Genomic DNA, 19,477 nt, shown 5'->3' with positions numbered 1-19,477 from the left:
GTATAGGAGCAAAATGGAACAACTTGAGGCAACATCCAGTGTATAGGCAGTGTCTGTGTTGATTAAACTGATATGGGGGCACAAATCATCACCATCATATGCATATACTGTTGTTTCCTTCCTCTTACACTTTACTGCCATACACTGACACCACGCTAGACAGGAACTCCCAAAACCGGAATTTTCTATGGCTGCCAATGCAACTTGGTCCAATCCTTAATCACATACGGACAAACATCTATGCCGATGCTATCTAACTTGCGGCGGTAGCGTGCCTTGTCCACGGGGCAACAGATCTGTCAACGTATGGCATTGCAAATACGTTTGATAATCGCTACTCTGCTCAATATTGTTTTGAAAATGCCGCAAATTGCATTGCAGTGAACGAGCGCAAATCACAACTTCCCCCGGGGGTGGGCGGAGTCACAGTTTGAGGCGCTGTTTACGCGCCGTGGTGTCAGTGTATAAGGTAGGAGCAAAATGGAACAACTTGAGGCAACATCCAGTGTATAGGCAGTGTCTGTGTTGATTAAACTGATATGGGGGCACAAATCACAATTTCATATGCATATACTGATAAAAAAAACTACTGTTGTTTCCTTCCTCTTACACTTTACTGCCATAATGTGCAGTTTACAACGTAACACGCTGCAATAAAATACACAGTAAAATCCTCAGTGTTCATTCATCCATTTGTATCTACATGACTAGGCATAGTTTTCTGACCTTCACAGCATTAACCGTTATTCTCCCCTTTCCTAAATCTTTGTTAAATTCCATTGAACATTTGTACTCTCAAGAGCCAAGTGAACACTGAAGATTTAATGGTGTATGCAGGATTTTTGACAATGGCCAAATGTTACTGAATCCAAGCTAATGTAAAGGCAACACAAAGATATTTCCTATGGAAAGTCAGATGCTGATCGAATAGACAACACTGTGCACACAATCTACAACATTAAAAACACAATCTACAACATTAATCTACAACATTAAAACAAGTCTTAAGGGATGTTGTACACTCACTGTACAACGTACAGTATATATTAAAACAAATAATCCTCAAAATAGATTATCTGCTGAATCAACATTTTGCTAAACAAAGTCTACTGTATGGTTTATTCACTGTCCCATACACAGCCTAGAAAAGGGGTTCTCAACGTTTTTTGGCTAGGGACCCCCGGAAATGCTTTGGCCATGTCTCGACCCCCGGAAATGCTTTGGCCATGTAAAAATGAAAATAATTTGGGGACCCCCCAAAATAAATTGGTGACCCCCCCTGAGGGGTCGCGACCCATGGGTTGAGAACCCCTGGCCTAGAACAGCATATATCGTCAGTTCATGATCATTGTGATTTGAATGTCCACGCAGTTTTGCACACAGCTTGTTTCAGGTCGGTAACACAGCTGGTAACATATTGCGTTCTGACCCACTTTCAAAGGGTGACCGAGTCATTAGCTTGCGACACACCAGTGAACAAAAGCAGTGTGCGTGTGTGTGTGTTGGGGGGTGGGGGGGAGTGTAACGCACCATACTTAAACCAATACCATGAACCTCTAAAAAGAAAACAGAATGGCCACTGGAAGAATACATTTCCCACGTCCACAACCACAACTATTTCATGCTTTCATAATGGTCCCTCTCTTCATTAAGAGATGACTGCAAGTTTTTTGCAAAAAATAAAAAAGTACAGTCTCTTACAAAAATGCCCAATACCGCCTAGAAAATTAGGGTTCCACCTATAACACTTTTACACATTAGCTCATTAGTCCTGCAGGGGAAATTTCAGTTTTCAGCAGTTAACCAACTGATATCTGCTCAGATGGTTATGATGAGCAACACCCATGTTTTAACAGCTTTGTGGATTTGACCCGATAACCTGAAGATCAAATAGATCGAAACGTTGTCAGATTTCTCAATAAAGAAAGTATTTTTGTACCTATGGTGTGCGGGCCCCATCCTCTCATCATCTACAGCTTTGTGAATTTAACATATCATATTATGTAGATATTGTCGCAGAGTTCAGACAAGAAATGCAATTTCTTCAAAAGTAGACAAATTATTGGCAAGACTTGTAAACGTAGTATAAATAACACCCTTAGGTCTTACTTTATGCCCAGTTTATGCACGGTTTAACTAGCAAACGTGGAGTTGGACATGCCAAACTTGCGCTTGTGCCATGTCACTTAAGATCATGTGCAATACATTGTTTAAAATAGGGCCCAGGGTTGAGTTTTCAGTGACTTTGACTGATTCCAGTAGGGCAAGTTTTAGAGAAACTGCAACCTCTTCCAACCTCATCCAATGTGAACACAATTTGGACTGAAAGTCCTTTGCATTAGAAAAGTACTTTCCAATTCCATCCTCATAAATGAACATGGAGAGCACAATTTCTTTAGTACTTCGCATAAGTACAAATATATATATAATATATATATATATATAAAAACAAAACAAAAAAAACATCATGGTCCGAATTCAATTGTGCAGGAAGAGGACACTTTAAAAATAGGTACCATATAAGGCACTCAAGTACTGTATAAGTATGTACTTGATTTAGGCTCTGATAACAGAGAAAAACACTCCACCTAAGGGTTCCATGTTCCCTTCTTGTTGACAGACATCCAGGCATTTTAAGGTACAGTACTAGTTAGGGTCAATCATAGAGTATATAAAAGGATAGAGACTGATCTGGTGCGAAGCTCCGCCCCCCAAGCTATTCATGTCAGTGGAAGTTGCTCAGTGGCGTTTTGAAGCACCCGGAAGACTGCCGGAAGTACCGTCTGAGAACGTCTACTTCCGCATTTGACCACCAAATTTTGGTGGTCAAATGCGGAAGTGCAACCGAGCGCTCAATGTTAAAGCCCAGCTGCACGGGGTTTCCCGGTCATGAATCCACGGGTCCGCCTGTAGTCCCTCCTCCTACCACTAGGGAGGAGAGCTTCAGCGTTGAATAGCCTCACTGGCCCCTTGGGGTCAATCCTTGCCTCTTTGTCCGTTAGAAAGCGGTTCTGCCTCAGAATCTATTGGCCCAGGACTAGGCTCTGTGGGTGTGGCCTGGTCAGCTCCTTTGGGTTGGCTTCTATAGGACAGGACTAAGCTCTGTGGGTGTGGCCTGGTCTGTGGGTGTGGCCTGGTCACCTCCTTTGAGTTGGCTTCTATAGTGCCGGACAATCACCACAGCAGCACAAACCAGGTATATGACGGTGAGCACGGCAAAATACACAAAGTAGACCAGGAACTGGAAAAGAAAAGGAATATACAAATTATAATGGTGTTAACCCATTTTGACCTGAGATCAGATTCTAAAAATGTCTTCTACATCCTGACAGTTTTCTGAAAAAGCTATGTTTCTATGTCAGTCGTCAGTCATTTTTCAAAAATAGCAGACCTACAAGCTCGTAGCGCGCCACTCGGTGGTGCGCTATGAGCTTTTAGATCTGCTATTTTTCTTTTTTTCAATTTACGTTTTATTGAATTTTAATCAAACATACATGAAAACGAAACGACTGACAATTGACAATACATACAACCGAAAACAAAACAAGACAATATACGTACAATACACACAAGGGGAGATATCTGCCTCTCTTCTCTATTGATGATCATTCATAATACATAAGTACCTCAAACAGGTGCATATACAGGTTAAACAGGTTTAACTGAATTTATACAAAATCAGGTCTTATGGTAGAAATATGAGTAATCCATCTAAACCAGTTATCTGTGAAGACTTCAACTTGACCTCTGAAGCTGAATGTAATTCTCTCCATAATAAATATACTATAGATTAAATCAATCCATTCATTCATAGTTGGTATAACATTTGTAAGCCACTTTTTTGTTAAGGCTTTTTTGAATGCCACCAGCAGTACCCTCAGTAGATACTGATCCTGCTTTGCAAATTGAAGATCTGCTATTTTTCAATAGCTAAAGCATAACATAATGCTAACACCAAAAGGGGTTCCCGCCCAAAATGGGTTATTGAAGCATAAGGAATAATATTACTGCATTCTACAGTAGCATCTGGCTTAACTTCTATCATTTGATCTAAAATGATATTGCTTTCTTTCTTTGTTTATTTATTACACAATTGGACGATGTGAAATGTGTAATAACCTTGATTATCGCCCAATTTGCATTGCCTGTAGTGTAAACTATTCATCTTCTAGCCTAAACATTTTCAGACCTACAGACCAATTTATATTGAAATGACTTATTTATCTGTATGTTTGTGAAAATAACTTTAAAACAAAGATTCTGATCTTTCCCATAAAGTTTTTAAAAATAAATCCACCTATCTCTTCTGAACCTTGATTATGATCATGAACGGCTCAATCATCTCTTCAGGGCAACCTAAATGTTTATTTTAATAGAAAGTGAAATATAACCCCTTTAAATTAGTAGCATTGTTACCTGGGTGTGAACATCCAGGGCCAGGCCCCGCTTGTCAACAATGATGAGGGTGATGATGGACTTCAGGATGGTTCCCAAAAAGGTGTTGATCCCGAACACCAAGGCACACAGCTCCTTGGTGAGAGACGAAGCTATCTGGAAGCTACAAAGTACAAATTGTATAAGATTTTCATTTTATGCACACTGTATATTTCAGTATTGTACTCACTGTCTCACTGCAGACACATGAAGACTCACGCTCCAAAATTAAACTTTAGTAGATAGAAGTAGATAGATATACATGGTTTCTGATATCTATTCCCTCCGGAATCCCACCCACCCAGTATAAAGAATGCTGGCTCTAATGGTATGTCAAGTTTGTCAACTCATAGGCAGATCTAGAGATAAAGGGCCCCTGGGCCACCAACATGCAAAGGCTTGTTTTTGGAGACCTCCCTCTGGAAGCCTTATGGATAAACTGAGGGTTTAAACACTCGCAGTAACATGTATCATATGACGGTTTAGGACAGGGGTTTTCAACAGGTCGTAGACCATGCATTTAGTAATGTAGGATTTTTTTCTTTCTACTAGTTGAGAAACAGTGAACTGAATGACCTGGTGACATTGATGACCGTCCATGCAGTCATTTATTGACAAGTGGGAGGTCAAGAAAATTAACAGAAAAAGGGAGTTAAAATCTAAAGAGGGGGAAGTTCACCGGAATGTCTGGATGAGTCATTATTAGGAAATAATTAGTCAATGGACCATTGGTTGAGAGTTGAGACACAGTGGGATGTTGTATACACATGGGAAGCATAGCAAGTGATACAAAAGCACTAATCTTAGCCCATATCCCCACCCAACACAACAGTGGTCCCCAGCGGTCCCTCATTGTCTCCACCAGGCCGAAGGCATGGGGAGAGAGTATGTTTTGCACTCCGTCCGTCCGTCCGTCCGTCCGTCCATGTGTCCGTCCGTCCGTCCGTCCGCGTGTCCGTCTGTGAACAGCTAATCTCTGGCACCGTTGGCTTGATCGCAGCCATACTCTGCACACACACTCCCTGAATGCCAGAGCTGAACCTCTGCCCCAAAGTTTTCACATTGGCCTGTTATAGCGCCACCAGGAGGCCGCTTTGTGCAAAACAAATGTTTTGACAGTACACCTACAGATTTTGTCCAAACATTACGCAAATTGGTACACAGTCTCTCTAGAGGCATTCAACGAAACAGGTCTTTCAGATTTTTCAGACTCCATCCTGATTGGCTAAGATTGGCTTCCAAAGTTCGCAGGAGTGCTCCGTTTCAAACAAAATGCTGCAAATCATGAACACATGGTGTGATTTCCGTGAAATTTTGCACGCACATTCCCACTAGGTCGAGGAAGAAATGCCACTTGAATATTTTCAACTCAGCCTCATGGTGGCGCTATAACTGGCCGATTTGTGTTTTTACCTATAACTGCACCGATCTGTGTAAAACCATGTATGCACACTCCCTAGAGGCCAAGGAAAGACCTTTGCCTGGAATTTTTCACATCTGCTCTTTATAGCGCCACCAGGAGGCCGACATATGTAAAACACATTTTCTAATATTACTCCTTCAGATTTTATCCAAATTTCACGCAAATCAGTACACATGCTCTCCATAGTCATGTGATCATGTGATTTGTTTGATTTCTCATAATTATCCATCCTGATTGGCTACGATTGGCTTCTAAAAGTTTTCAGGAGTAGCCCGTTTTGTACAAATTGCCACAACACCGCAACGCAGCGTCCGATTGCGGTGAAACTGTGCATGCCTATTCCCACTACTAGGCTGAGGAAGAAATGCCACTTGACAGTTTTCAAATCAGCCTCATGGTGGCGCTACAACAGGCCAAGTCGCGTCACACACACACACACACACACACACACACACACACACACACACACACACACACACACACACACACACACACACACACACACACACACACACACACACACACACACACACACACACACACACACACACACACACACACACACACGTTTATATTACTCCTAAACACACAATCCTATCCTCCTGGTGGAGACCTGTGCCCAGAAGGGCACTTTTTCTAGTTCACAGTTGAAAACCACTGGTTTAGGACATTTGGGCTTATTTTATTGCCAATTACTGGCAAAAAGTTCAAAGTTAATAACTGTTATTAACTTTAAACTTTTTGGGGGCTCCCAAACTTGAGCCTCCGTTGTGACAGCAACGCGGCCACGCGGAGACTGAAGATCAGGGGCCCCCTTAGCTCAGAGGCTCCTGGGCCCAACAGGCCCGTTGGATAATCCTCCCCTGCCCATTAATAAGAGAACAAATGTTGTTCTCAGATTGAATGTCACTCCACAATGTATCTAATTTGGGGCAATCCCAAAATACGTGGGTATGATCACCAATCTTCCTGCATTCTCTCCAGCACAATTTGAGGTGTTGCTTTACTTTGCTAACGTTTTAGTTTTCCCATTTGAACTCTCTCCATTGTAAATGGTGCATTTATATAGCATTACATTCACCCATTCATACACCGATGGCAGAGGAAACCATGCAAGGCACCAACCTGCACATCAGGAGCAATTAGGGGTTCAGCGTCACGAGACATGGCCAAAGCATTTCCGGGGGTCCCCAGCCAAGAACGTTGAGACCCCCTGATCTAGGTGACCATTCATTGTCAAGTAGGCCTAAAATGTCATGATGGTGACAGCCCTACACGCTTACATTGCAATAGGCACCAGGAACTGGTAGAAGCCCCTGAACAGCGCGTAGGACACATAGCAGACCCAGATGTCGTCTGTGGAGCCCATGAGGAGCAGCAGGCCGGCCTGCAGGGCCGTGATGAGGCCGATGACCAGCTCCGACCAGATGTTCCACCGGATCTTCACGTAGCCCGCAGAGAAAGACGAAATGGCACCTGTTGAGAGAACAACACGCTGGTCAGGGAATGGGAGAACAGAACACCGCCACAATGTGGAATTGACCTAGATATTCAAGTGTCTATGAATTGATTGCATAGGGCCTAAATGGAAACAAGACCGCAAGGACTTTTTGGAGTGTTTGACTGTATTCTGTTGCTGTTTATACATTCTGTCTAATAAACTAATCAATCAATCAATCGATGGCCTGTGGGCTTTCTTGTGGCCCCTGGAGCACATTCCATACGTAGGTACTAGGTAGGTACCCAATGCCCATGATAAAAGATTATATATATATTTTTGAAATGACTGTTGGATGGTTGGTTGTTTTGGTTTGTTTTGCACCCTTGTATCAACAAGGGTGACATGCAGGGCCAGTCACACGTATTTGTGGCTGTGCATCTGCCTCCAGGCATCACTTTAGGCTGGGATGAAAAGTGCATTTGCACACAAAAATAAGAAAATAGCAGATCTACAAGCTCATAGCGTGGCTACCGTGTGGGGGTCCCTCTACTGTACTGTCACTGTACTGGCACACCCGAAATCATCATATATACAGTTAATATGTGCGTGTGTGTGTGTTAGGTTGCACACAGGTGGTGAAAAACAACCATGCTGTTTTCGTGCTCATACCCACCCAGGCACCCACCCAGCTACCCAGACAGCCACCCACCCACACACACAGCACTCCGTAAGGGAGTGGTTGCACCACAAAAAAAAAAGAAAAAAAGAATAAGCATTTAACCGTTCTAACATGTATTAACAAATAGAAAATGGGGCTTAAGTGGTTCAATCATATAATTGAAAAGATCAGCTGGCTGGCATGGCCAGGCTAATATCACTTGGTAGAGGGCTTTCCTTTTTTTTCAGTGGCATATTCGTCTGGTTTCCAGGCTATTCATGATCTACCGTGTTCCTTGCCAGAACAAAACCGATTACTGCACGGGTCAAAGCAAAGCACGGGAGTTGCGGTATATCGGGTGTGATACTTCTCTGAAGTTGCACTTTTGATACCATGACCACTTTGAGAGACTCTTAAGGCTCATACATAGTCTGGATTTTCGGTGGTTAGGTGACCACCGAACTACAACATGACGTCACGAGCCGCAGTGAAGAGCAAACCACCACCACCGCTCCAGCCCTTCTCTCTGTTTTTACTCACCACCGCTGAATGTTATTTCAGCTCCGGTGGTCAGCTCACCACCGGAGCGGTGGTCACCTCACCACCGAAAATCCAGACTATGAATAGGCCTTTAGGAGTGATGTGCGTATGAGTCCACCTGTGTTCATGGCAATGCCTCCTTATTTCTTATGTGTGGTCAATGCTGAAAGAGTCTAGATCCGTTTTTCAAAGGGGGAATGTCTTATTTTGGAAGCTTGCAAATTATGAGTTAAACTCTTCTTAACACATCCCTTCTGATAGCGAGTTAAGAATTGCCTGTTTTTTTATGAAGTCACATTCTGCAGTGTTTGCAAGCAAGCATCTGTTTTAGATGGGCTGGCCAACAGCGTGATTTCTTTCTACGTCCGTGTTTAGACATGGTAACGCCCCGCCTGCCTCTGAGGTGGTGGAAAGCCTGCGTGAGGCCAGGTTACATGCTGGATAGCCTGCCGCAAGGTTTTCTTTTCGCAGATAAGTAAGCATGGGATGGGACCGAGGCTACGAGGTTACTCCGTGGTGGGAAATAAATAAATAATACAAGAGAATGACAGCTTGGCACGCGCAACAGTAACTTTTATTTTTTGTAGAAGAGGCAAACTAATATTGTTTATGCCGCTGGCCTGTTTATTTGCATACATCTACATGTGTAAACTTGGAACATTATTGTACTGTGAAAAGGTCTCTTTTCCCTTGATCTTTATCTTTTTAGTATTAGTACTATTAGACAGCCAAATCAAATCATAGTTGTTCAATCAATTATTAAATCAAAGCAAACGGTACAAACAATATTGGTTTGCCTCTTCTACAAAAATTAAAGTTACAAGTTACTGTCGCGTGTTGCCATTCTCTTGTAGGCTACTTGGAGTACCCTTGCATCTCAGAGGACAGGCAAGACGGGCAGTGTCGGTAGGCCAATCAGAGGCAGGCGGGGCGTTACCATGTCTAATCACGGACGTAGAAAGAAATCACGTTGGCCAACATAGTCTTTAAACTATTTCAAGTACAGTTCATCTGCCATCTGAAGACCTGACCTAATCACTTCAGATGAATGAGACTTTCTGTCAGCCTACATTAATTGGCAAATGGCAACTAACACGGATTTCATCTGAATTACCAAAGAGAATGTTACAAACCAATATGAAACTCACTAGTCTGCAGCTTGAAAGTTTAAATCTACTGTAACGTTATACCAAACAGCTGGCATCACATTCAGCAATAATCAAAGAGGCACATCAATAGACAAAATAAATCTTATTTTTGTTTTAAATGCTTAATCTTTCGAGTCATAAAAATGATAAGAGCCGAGAGAAATAGATTTTTTTTCTTCATCTTTTAAAGTAAAACATCTCATCTAATTCCCTGGACCGGGAGCTGAAAAGACGAAGGCCCTGTCAGCTCCAGGACATCTCACCGAGCAGCGTGGAAGCGGCCTCCACCCCTCCGTTGTAGACGTGCTTGTTCTCGGTGGCCGGGTAGACCTTGTTCCACAGGATGTGGACGTAGAACAGCACCAGGTAGTAGCCCGTGGAGTTAAAGATCCACCACAGGCACCAGAGCCTCAGCCGCGGACTCCTCACCACGTGCTTCACCTCCACCAGCATCTGGACCAGGACAGAGTCTCTCCCCCAGGAGGAGGCTCCGGAACACAGGGAGGTGGGCGAGGACATCACAGGCGACCGCGCGTCCTCGCCGCCGGGCTTCATTTTGGTCAGTTCTGCCTGGCTGGCCGCCGCCAACGCGGCCTCCTGTCGGTGCTTCCGGTTGAAGAACAGGGAGCGTTTTGGCCACGGCAGGCAGAGGGAGAGGAACAGGCCGAAGCAGACGAAGCCCAGCGACGCGGCGCTCAGCGAGGTGTGGCGCACGTTGCCCAGCGACATGCACAGCTGGCCGAGCACCGAGCTGCTGAACACCCCGATGAGGAGGGCGGAGCGGGAGTAGCCGGCCGCGCGCTGGTACAGCTCCGGCTTGACCAGGGAGAAGATGTAAGAGGAGTAGGCCACGCGGCACGCCATGGTGATGCCGTAGAAGAACTCCATGAACTGCATCTCCAGCAGGCTGGAGCCCAGGAACAGCAGGAGCCACACGGCCACCTGGCTGAGGCTCTGGAGGATCAGGATGGGCTTGTAGCGGAGGTAGTCCGTCAGCAGGAAGATGGGAACCTGCACGGCCATGTAGGAGTAGGACAGCACCGGGCTGATCTCGTTGGTTACCTGATAAAACACCAGAGCATTGCAAGGGAATTAGAAAAAGATAATGCTTACACCAGTTGTTTTAAGTAATAATAATAATAATAAAGCTTTATTTATATAGCACCTTTCAAGAACAAGGTCACAAAGTGCTGAACAACAAGAGCATATAGAAAATATCATACATCAAAAACATAAAAATACATCATAAGGTACAAAGGATTAAAAGCAGCTTTGTAGAAATGGGTCTTCAGAAGTGATTGAAGTGAGTGAAGTAAGTATTCACCACTCATTATTCACTGACAAGTTGAAAGCATCCTGAACTGATAGCCAATTTCTACAAAAGGATGAGTCATGGGTATTATACATTGCTGCTGTTCAGAAACAGCATTGGATTGTGGCGATTTACAGATCCTTCTAAAAAAAATGAATATTGTGCAAAATATTTTCTTCTGTAATATAATTAAAAACATGAAACTTTCATATATTCTCAATTCATTGCACATAAAGTGAAATAATTTAAACATTTTTGCATACAGCTCATGAAAATCATGAAAGTCCTATCTAAAAATATTCAAATATTTTACGACCACAAAAAAAAGTTTATTTTTATTCAGAAATGTCAACTGTCTGAAAAGTATGTAGACAGTCAATACTTGGTCTGGGCTACTTTTGAACAAAATATTTAATCAGTGGCGCATGACAAGGAGGTGATCAGCCTGTGGCACTGTTCAGGTGTTATGGAAGCCCAGGTTAGCTTTGATAACAGCCCTAAGTTATTTGTATTGTTGAGTCATATGTCTCACACCTTCCTCATGACAATACGACCTACATCGTTCAGGTCAGGCCCCTTTTCACCTCCCCCATATTATTATTATTATTTTAGCAATGTGTATGTTTCTCTGTCGCAAATAATTATACAACACAATTAGAAATTAAAAACTATTATTTCAACAGCATTTGGATGCGTATTGTCGGGCTTTGGAGACCGAACTAGGCATATGAATTAATTTGGAGCGCATTCTGCAGGCACACGCCGTCGTCTCTTGCTGCTGCTGGCTGTACAGGCTGCTACTAGCGCTGGCCCGTCCCCGCAGTGCAGCGGTGGTACACGGAGACTCGACACGAATCACGATACATTGATTCTGTGCGTGGTTCAATGACTGCGTTTTGTTGTGGCGTTGCATTGGCTGCGCTTTTTCAGCCGCGGTTGGTTTGAAGTTATATCGAGTGACGTGCAAACATTGCAAACGTGTCAAATAACTGTAGTATGCGCGTTGCTCTGCACTGTCTGTCTGCAGGCTGCTTTGCTGCCAGGGGCAGCATTGCCGTTGCTTGTCGTCCCATTGGCTAGAAGCAGCCAATCACGTCAGTAAAGACTAGATGTCGATCTTGTCGTCTAACTCTCATGGGTAAACACCAAGGGGCCAGTGAGGCTATTCAACGTTGAAGCTCTCCTCCCTAGTGGTAGGAGGAGGGACTACAGGCGGACCCGTGGATTCATGACCGGGAAACCCCGTGCAGCTGGGCTTTAACATTGAGCACTCGGTTGCACTTCCGCATTTGACCACCAAGATTTGGTGGTCAAATGCGGAAGTAGACGTTTTGAGACGGTCCTTCCGGGTGCTTCAAAACACCACTGAGCAACTTCCACTGACATGAATAGCTGGGGGGGCGGAGCTTCGCGCCAGTTCAGTCTCTATCCTTTTATATACTCAGTAGAACGACAGTAGAACGACAGTAGACCGGAACACGGAGCCTGATTGCAGCTTTCAGCAAGTATCATGCCATGTCGGGGGCACCACAAACCCTGTTGTGGAGAAAAAACCCTTCAAAAGGCAGAAACGCCTAATTTGGAAGACTATAGTATGACATCTTTGAATGACGCCTCTCTGTATTACATGGATCTCTATATTACTTCTATAGCTCAGTGTGTATTTGCGCGTATAGCTTATTTCTTTTTGGGCTCGACTCCGTCCTATAGCTGCTTGCAGCTATATTTATGCTTTGTATATCCTGCCTGTTGGAAAGGCCTTGGTGGGAGGGGCGCTAGCCACTCCTATGCCCAGCTTTGTGTGTACCCCATAGCGATGATTTGATTGGCTGAGCAATGTGTGTACTGTCTACCCCATAGCAATGATTTGATTGGCTGAGCACGGAATGTCATGTATGATGTCATGTATCACTTCACACGAGTGTGATTTCTTATACATAGTGTGTATTGTGGGCCTTCTATTCGTAGGATGTGAGTGTGATCATATTATGTCTGCGAAGTTGCCGTTTGGAAATAAATAATACTTAACAGCCCCAAAAACTCAGTTCTGTGTCGTTACTAATTTTAAAGTATGTTTTAATGTAGTTATTTATTGGACCTAAATAGAACTAACCTTCCAGTCAAAAAATATTACAGCATATTTGTTCTTCATGTTCTCACTCAACGTAAGAGCGTAACACTGACAAATCTTTTAATACCTTCACTTGACCACTTTGTAGGAATGTGAACTCTGACCCCACACAGCTCTGCATGCTCATTCATTAAGTCTTCGTGGTAATGAGTGTGCAGTGCGCACGCACACACGCACGCACACACAATATGGCCAACCTCCTATTATGTATGGTAAAACAAAGATTCAAATCCCTGCCAACGTAGCCAAGAATAGAATCAATATCATATGTATGTCAATGTAGAGTCTACATTGACATACATCTGGAATCTTCAAAAATTGTGCAGCACTTGTGGGGTCGAAAAGGGAACACCACCACACCGGGGCCTAATTATGTGTAACAAATGCATCTGCACTGGCTCTTTGGTACATCAGAGAAAGGAAAAGTTTACGGTACAATCATTCTTTTGGGAACAGATTACTCTGTGTGTACTGCAACAAAAAGTAAAGAGTAACTAAGCCTTGCCGAAACCCTGAGGCCCACAGGGCAGGAGTCTCGTGTTTCTGTAGCGTGAGGCAGCTTGATGTACAAGTACACCCAGGTGCCGTCACACAGGGCCTCGCGGGGGCAGCGTCCCCCGTCCCTTTTTAATAGGCTTATAAATGTTAACAATCACTTTCCATCTCAGACCCATCTATAGATATCTATAGTTTTGCTTACATGTTCATATATTTCACATTTAGTAGTAGGCCTACCGCCTACTCGCTGACAATGCGTGTCTGCGTCCGAAAATCTAGTTTTGCTTACATGATTTATATTTCACATTAGTCTCACTGACATTGCGTGTCTGCGTCATCTATCAAGTGCACTACGTGCTGGTCCAGTGGATGGTGTGCGTAGGAGGGTGGTGTGACTACGTGGTGGTCAGTGGATGGTGGGCGACTGTGCGTAGAGCAGTGTGGTGGTGGGAAATGTGAAAGACACAAAGTCGAGTCGTAAAGAAAAAATGAGTTCAAAGCCTCGCTGAGAGTTTCATTTGATAAATTCATTCGAAAAATCATCGATCCAACCGCGCCCCAATCAGCCGCGGGGCCCCGCGTTAAAACTGATCTAGACGGGATTATCAAGACATTATTGCAATTTGCTTAAAAGGAAAGATCTGCTGCTTGTGAGTAACATCCGAGTGCTTTATACATTTGTCAATTCTCTCTTCTCTGAAGTGGGAACGGCCTCTCTCTCTCTCTCTCTCTCTCAAAGTATCGGGCCGGTTCTGAGTACCGAGTACGAGCACTTGAGGGTGGTTGGTATCGACCCGAGTAACCAATACCAGTATTGGTATCGGAACAACTCTAATTAAATTAAATGTATGCCTTTATCGTGCATTATTGAACATAGCCACAGAATGTCACTACACTGAGAGACACACAGCTGCTGTATACTCTCCCACAGCTGCTCTGTACATCTTTTTACAACAGTGTTTCTTTTTTTTTGTAATGTTTTTTTTTGTGGCTTTCGCCTTTATTTTAGATATTTTATGGAGGGACAGACAGTAGGCTGACAGGAAATGGGGAGAGAGATGGGGGGAAGACATGCAGTAAAGGCTGTCGGGATCGGGAGTCGAAACCGCGGCACACTGCCAGACTGGATTACCAGCCAAGGCGCCTGGACCACTGAGCCATGGCCCAGGCCTTACAACAGTGTTTAACCAGATTTTGCCATTTGTGTATGTTAAATAACACCATAAAACAGTCATTACCCTTTTCACGTCACTGTTGTACCTAGAGGTTGTTCACGGCATGCGCTACAAGGGGTGCATGCACCACAGTTTGGGAAGCCCCCTCTCTCTCTCTCTCTCTCTCTGTCATAATGTTTAGCACAGTGGTCAACAGCAGCTACACACACTGCTGTCGTTCGCAGTGCATCCAATAATAACACCCAATGCGCGCCTGAATGTGTGAATCACTTACCTTGCTGCTCGTTTTCAGAATAATTAATCCAAGGTTTGTCATATTATGGTTTAAAGTAAGCATAAACTTTAGCTGGTCAGTCATTGTGTGCAGAGTGAGAAGCAGCACTGCTCTGCAGCCTCTGCTGATTAAATTGATATGACCTAGATATGTCATATGCGCATATGACTGACTGGCAAGATAATTAGTTATTTGGCAACACCTGTGTGAAATACCAATAGTATAATTTATAAAAGGTTTTCATATAGCCTGCTCTTAGGCTATAGTTATTAGTTATACTTACAAATTGAAGGCCAAAATAAACATGAGCATTCTTCCCCAGACGCCACTGAGTACACCCCCCTGGACATGACACTAGTATGTCGCAAGGTCTTACCCCCAATCCAACCCTGGATGCGGAGTGCCAAGCAGGGAGGCACTGGGTCCCATTTTTTTCTTTGGTATGACTCGGCCGGGGATCGAACCCCGACCCCCCAGTCCCAGGGTGGGACTGGGGTAATAAGTTAATAACGGTTTTATGGTGTTATTTAACATACACAAATAGCAAAATGTGGTTAAACAAAACAAAAACAAAAATCACACCCGTCAGCCCAATCAGATGTGAAGTGAGTGGTGCAACTCCGTGTGGGGGTTTCCGGGGGGGGTTCCAGACCTATAGGAACGCGCCCAGGATGCCGGGCCGGTTCCGGCGTGCCGCCCCGCGTCCGAAATGGTTGAGAAATGACAGAGTTACCATGCGGCGGTCCTTCTACTGTACCCTCTACTGCAGGGGTTTTCAACTGATTGTGAACCAGGGACCACCACCCTGACTTAGAATCAACCTGGGGACCACTGTTGTGTTGGGTGGGGATATGGGCTAAGATTAGTGCTTTTGTAAGTGAACACTTGCTATGCATTCCATGTGTATACATCCCACTGTTTCTCAACCGTTGACTACTACTGGTAAAATGTCCTAATAATAATGACTCAACCAGACAATCCGGTGCACTTCCCCTTTCTTGAGATTCTAACTCCCTTTTTCTGTGGAATTTCTTGAACTCCAACTGACTGACTAAATTACTACATGGATGGACTCATAGGTCAACAGGTCATTCAGTTCAACTAGTGGAAAGAACATTTAAAACACATCAACAAATCCTACATTACTAAATGCATGGTCAGGGACCACATGCAATACCTCCACGGACCACCAGTGGTCCACGGACCACCTGTTGAAAACAGGTGGTCCGACTGTACTGTATTAACTGTACTGTCACTGTACTGTACTGGCACACCCGAAAACATCATATATACAGTTAATATGTGCGTGTGTGTTTGTGTGTGCGTTAGGTTGCGCACAGGTGGTGAAAAACAACCATGTTGTTTTCGTGCTCATACCCAGACACCCACCCAGCCAGCCACCCAGCCACACACATAGCTCCGTAACCACTCAAAAACAGAGCAGCTGTGGGAGAGTATACAGCAGCTGCGTGTCTCTCAGTGGAGTGACATTCCGTGGCTATGTTCAATAAATGCATACATGTTTTAATTAGAGTTGTTCCGATACCAATACTGGTATTGGTTACTCGGGCCGATACCACACTCAAGTACTCATACTCAGTACTCGGAAACGGCCCGATACTTTTACCCGAGTACCAAAACATCCAATTGACACTAGGCTGAAGGATCAATGCAACGGGAGCAAGTCTGACCCAACACTGCAGCAAATCCTCCAAAACAGCCGATCTACAAGCATAAATGACAATTGACAAGTGTAGATCGGAGATCCATCTGCATCTATGACAAAAAGGGGGTAAAATAAGTGGTTACTCAAGAAAAATAAAGTACTCGTACCGGTCCTCGGTATCGGCGAGTACTAAAAATGAAGTACTTGTACTCGATGGTATCGGGACAACTCTAGTTTTAATTGAAATAACTGATCTCAATATGGACCCATTATAGTGAATATATAGTGAACCGCTAGTACTCCACTGAGCTGGCTAACACTGCAACAAACCACCATTAAAAAGCCAAGACCTCACATTTGATAAGTCTGGATTATATTTGGATAGGAAAAATAAAAGCTGGAATTAAATATATTGGCATGGTTTTCAAAATCAGCATGGATGAGGCTAATCTGAAAGTGTAGTCAAAAACAAGGCAACAGAAAATGTGCACAAAACATTGAGAAACCCCATGTTGAGAGAATTACATACACTCTCTCTCCCCTTTGGTTCCATCACTGACCTCCTCTCTGGTGAAGTTCTTCTCTGGACTGAGCAGGTTTGGCGTTATGAAGGGCTCCCCGGGCTTGATGGACGCCATGAACCCGTAGAAGCACAGGAACAGCACCGTCCAGTGTGACGTCCACTGATTCTTGGCTTCTTCCTCCGTCGTGGGAGACGTGGCCTTCTCCCCCGGAGGGACGCCGGCGGTCTCTGGGTCTCCGTCGTGCTCTCCTCCCGGGTGGTCCACGTGCGTCGGCTCCTTCAGACCCGTCTCCGTTTCCTCCTCGTCCCCTGGCCTGTCCCCGCTCTCTGGGCTCTCACCCTCCGCCATTGTTGTCGGCCCGAGTTTGTTTTCAAGTCCCTTTGAGCTGACAAATTAACATGTGAAGTTCTGTTACGGGAGTCGGGTTTTGCTGGCTCTCGGATTGGAAATGTATTAATTAATGAGTCAAGAAGAAAAAGGTGCGTTTTGATGAATTGAACATGGTGGACCCTCTTGTAAACAAGTGTAATGCTTAATTGGGTCGTCCACTCACAGTTAACAGCCTTTGTATTGAGTTTGTGCTTGAAATGTACTGTAATTCTGCAAACTGTTAATAAATATTTCAATCAATCAATCAATGGGCTTGGTTCAATCTCTCTCCCCTTTGCTCGTGTCTGATGCCATGACTATCTGGTGTCATACATGCACTGTTAATATGGAGGCAGAGTGATCATGTCCTAATGACATGAAAGGGAAGTTAAACTGCCACATGGAGCTTTTACATGTAAGGGAGAGGGCTGTTGGTTGACCTTTGCTCCATTCCACGCCGGGGCAACAATGATTGCAAGCAAGCTAGCCATCAGCTGGTGCCCGGTGGGGGTCTCGTGTCATTGTGACCCTGTAAAAGAAAACAAAGATGTCGATTAGTCAGTTATATGATGGTTACTCTGCTCTATGAAGGTTCTGTTTTGACACTTTTAAAAAGTCTGCCACATGCCGCCACTATAGCATTTAGCTCTCTCTCTCCCCATTACCGTTGCACCGTCATCACTTATGTTACGTACTGTTAATGTATACACTTACATGTTTTAGATTAATATCTACTGCCAAGTGATATATCTTACTTGCACAAGAGATTGTGATAGTTGCCTCATTTGTATTTCCTTTTTGAGCATGCTCCTGTTTTCTTATCTACTCTTACGATTACTATGTTCTGTAGCTGCCAATCGTCGGAGCTTGTTCAGGCAGTTCCTTTCACTCTCTCTTTCACACCTGTGTAAACTTATGGGACTGTGACAATAATCTTGAAGTGGAAGTTCAAGTAGCAGACAGTTCACAGAGCGAAGCGAACCCCCTGCAAGTCGTTGGCATGTCACACTGAAAGTGAATGCACGCCTGTTATGATGCAACACTAGTCTATTCCCAACTTTGACTCAGAAGAACATGGTCACACATCCTTCAATAAAATTGGAATAAACGTTGACCCCAAAGGAGTTTATGAATATCCATGAACCACTGAATGGACTCATTCATGACAGCAAAAAGGTTAAGAGGAGGCATGTTGAACACAAAGGTTATCAAATATTGTGATATTGCAATTCACACTAAATTTAGGAAATACACCTTTTCATATAATTCTTTGAAATTTCCATCATACATAAAGAAAAAAAAATCACACCTGTGTGAAGTGAGGGGCGCTCTTATCATACATAATCTCAATCCGGCCAATCATAATGTGCGTCCTCACTTTAGACCTCAATGTTTGTGTTTACACACTTTTGTCTTCAATGTTTGTGTTTACACAGACCCTCAAAGATGGACATAGGACGGGATAGCGCCCCTCAAAAACAGTGACTTGCAAGCTTTGGATTAAGGGAGAAGATGCCATGGATTATCAACCTCAAAGATAACTCAATTCATATGCATTTTCCATATGGGTATAAAGTAATCCGTTTCTTTATTGCAACATCTTGCATGGACGGTGATGTACTGTATTATCACAGGTTGGTTGTTCTGTTATTGTTGTACCCCTGCCCAGAAAAGCTAAACAAGACTGCAGATGAAAATGAGCTCTTAAGAACTAGTACATGAATGCATCACTTTCTATTATCGCTTAAATGTAAGTATAATTATATATTGTGTGTGTGTGTGTGTGTGTGTGTGTGTGTGTGTGTGTGTGTGTGTGTGTGTGTGTGTGTGTGTGTGTGTGTGTTATATCTAGTCAATTAAACGGAACAGACTAAAAAGGTATGT

At 43.8% G+C, this 19,477-nt stretch overlaps 1 protein-coding gene across 1 annotated transcript; it reads right to left on the bottom strand.

Annotated features, from left to right (window-relative positions):
- Positions 1–3,043: 3,043 nt before the first annotated feature.
- Positions 3,044–18,124, bottom strand: slc19a1 (solute carrier family 19 member 1). The gene is made up of 6 exons (XM_079495175.1): positions 18,007–18,124; positions 17,261–17,609; positions 9,908–10,706; positions 7,141–7,333; positions 4,417–4,558; positions 3,044–3,241 (listed from the first exon to the last, which is right to left on the bottom strand). The coding sequence occupies exons 1-6, from the start codon at positions 18,042–18,044 to the stop codon at positions 3,083–3,085; spliced, it is 1,680 nt and encodes a 559-aa protein (XP_079351301.1). The 5' UTR covers positions 18,045–18,124; the 3' UTR covers positions 3,044–3,082.
- Positions 18,125–19,477: the final 1,353 nt, after the last annotated feature.

Source organism: Electrona antarctica (genome assembly GCF_951216825.1).
Source record: "Electrona antarctica genome assembly, chromosome: 24".
NCBI classification, from domain to species: Eukaryota; Metazoa; Chordata; class Actinopteri; order Myctophiformes; family Myctophidae; genus Electrona; species Electrona antarctica.
The sequence above is the reverse complement of the archived record's forward strand: the minus strand, read 5'-3'. Positions and strand labels throughout refer to the sequence as shown.

Bases quoted from the DNA above. Each gene is read 5' to 3' on its own strand.
- slc19a1 (XM_079495175.1), bottom strand. From the start codon at position 18,044: ATGGAGCAAAGGTCAACCAACAGCCCTCTCCCTTACAT. The intron at 17,610-18,006 runs GTAAAAGCTCCA...TTAATTTGTCAG, and splicing joins AACAGCCCTCTCCCTTACAT to CTCAAAGGGACTTGAAAACA. The intron at 4,559-7,140 runs GTAAGCGTGTAG...TGTACTTTGTAG, and splicing joins TTCCTGGTGCCTATTGCAAT to CTTCCAGATAGCTTCGTCTC.